This window comes from Meleagris gallopavo, chromosome 7 (genome assembly GCF_000146605.3).
Source record: "Meleagris gallopavo isolate NT-WF06-2002-E0010 breed Aviagen turkey brand Nicholas breeding stock chromosome 7, Turkey_5.1, whole genome shotgun sequence".
NCBI classification, from domain to species: Eukaryota; Metazoa; Chordata; class Aves; order Galliformes; family Phasianidae; genus Meleagris; species Meleagris gallopavo.
Genome location: NC_015017.2, coordinates 34,980,748 through 34,982,542, shown reverse-complemented (window position 1 = coordinate 34,982,542; position 1,795 = coordinate 34,980,748). Strand labels below are relative to the sequence as shown.

The following is a 1,795-nucleotide window of genomic DNA, read 5'->3' as shown; positions in this document are numbered from 1 at the left end:
TAATTTCCATCTGAAATTTATTCACGGCCAGTTTATTATCAATTTGTTCCTGTGCCAGCACTGTCCTCCAGCTGAACTAGCTCCTCTGTGTCCCTGGTGCTTACTTCTCTGATGTATTTATAGATAGTTCACATTCCCTCTCTATTCTCATTATGCTGGGACAAATAAGAGCCTGTTCTGACAGACTCACACAACTGAACAACGCCATCCCCGCATTCATCCAACATCCTTCCCATTGGAGTCCCTTTCTCGAATGCCCCTCATTTTTCCTGGCTTCGTAGGAACACTCATCTTGGACCACATCTGCCTCATAGCTAAGAAGCCTAAAGAAAGCTCTGCAGATGTAGATAGCTCTGCTCTTGGCAAGTTATGAGTTTACAGCAGATATACTTGTTGTGGTTTCCTGTATCTTCTTCATGCGAGAACCAAGTGCCTTGTAACTACAAAAACCCAACATTGTAAACCTCAAAGATGATGGAGGGCAGACACTTAGTCAAAAAGATCTGGGATGAGTAAAAATTGTGAAGGTCCCCCAAGCCTGGGACAATCAGTGCTTGTGTCATATGGGAGCCACAAAGCCTCTCAGGGCTCAAGTGCCCAACCCTAGTGTGGTGGGCAGGGGTTATCATGGGCACCTGAGCACATGGGGTACCATGGGGCTATCATGACTCTCCAGCTCATTCCAGACCGTGGTCCCTTCTGAATGCTAGGGGTCCCTGCACAAGTCAGGAATTGGGGTGTGGAGGTCCTGTAAAGCAGGACAGCTGCAGGGAGGAGCAGGGTGGACTTGATCCTACAGCTCCAGCTTCACCAGGGCTTCAATCGCAGCCTATGGATACTCTTTATGCACAACGCTACTGAACATTAAAGAATATGGATTGATATCAAACATCAAAGGAAGCAGTACAAATCATCCTTTTAAAGCCTCTAATCTGAACACTATAATCTGTACTGCAACCTCCTACAAATTAAAAAGGTAGCTTCCTCTTGGGTCCTCACTGCACCTGTATTTCTACACCATCTTCATACAATAGCTCTCAATAGGTCTTGTTCAAAGCACTCAGATTCCTGTAACTCTGCACATGCTTTTTACTCTGTGGTTGAGTATGATGAAGTTTTAAGAAGTCCATCTGATTTCTCTCTCATTATTCATTTACTTCAGAGGAAAAAAAAAAATAGGAAGAAAGCGTCCTTCTGAATTTTAAAGATCATCAACAAGACTTTGCATCCTGTCAATTCCCTTTTTCTCTGAACTTCTAACATTTACAGCCTTTGACACTGCAACCTTTAATAACAACAGCAGAAAAACCCAAGTCCTGTCAGACAGCGGTCAAGACAAGAGGGTCAGGCACAGTTTAAATGTGCTTGTAACCTCCTTCCAACACCGGGAACTGAATGGGCCTTCAGCGGCCTTCAGAAGAACTCCACGCTAAACTCCAGGCCAAGTAATCCAGCAGAAGAATTGAGCTGAAAGATTTAATGGGTTTGGGATACATCCTTGCACACTGGGAAGTACTTGCTATTCTGCACTCAGGAGGACCACAGCACTTAATGGAGGCCTTGGAGGTGAAAGATTAGACAGGGGAAATTGGTGCAGTGACAGCGGAGCCAGCTACTTTTGTAAAGATTTCTTCAGCTCCCTCTCTGACTCCTGTTATTAGTAATGTAGCACCATAAATGTGAAGGGCATCGGGGCTAACCTACACCTGACTGCTACAATTCATGGCTGAGGTCTTTAAAATCCCTTCCATCTGAAATAATAGCTGTTCCCCCTTGGCTGATTCTTCACGCTTTT

General features: G+C 44.7%; 1 protein-coding gene across 1 annotated transcript in view; it reads left to right on the top strand.

The window, feature by feature from the left end:
• Nucleotides 1-253: 253 nt before the first annotated feature.
• LYPD1 (LY6/PLAUR domain containing 1) overlaps nt 254-1,795 on the top strand; it is a 17,575-nt gene continuing 16,033 nt past the window's right edge. Inside the window, exon 1 of the mRNA XM_010714104.3 lies at nt 254-362. Within this exon, the coding sequence (XP_010712406.1) occupies nt 254-362 (109 nt within the window). The remainder of the gene's footprint in view (nt 363-1,795) is intronic.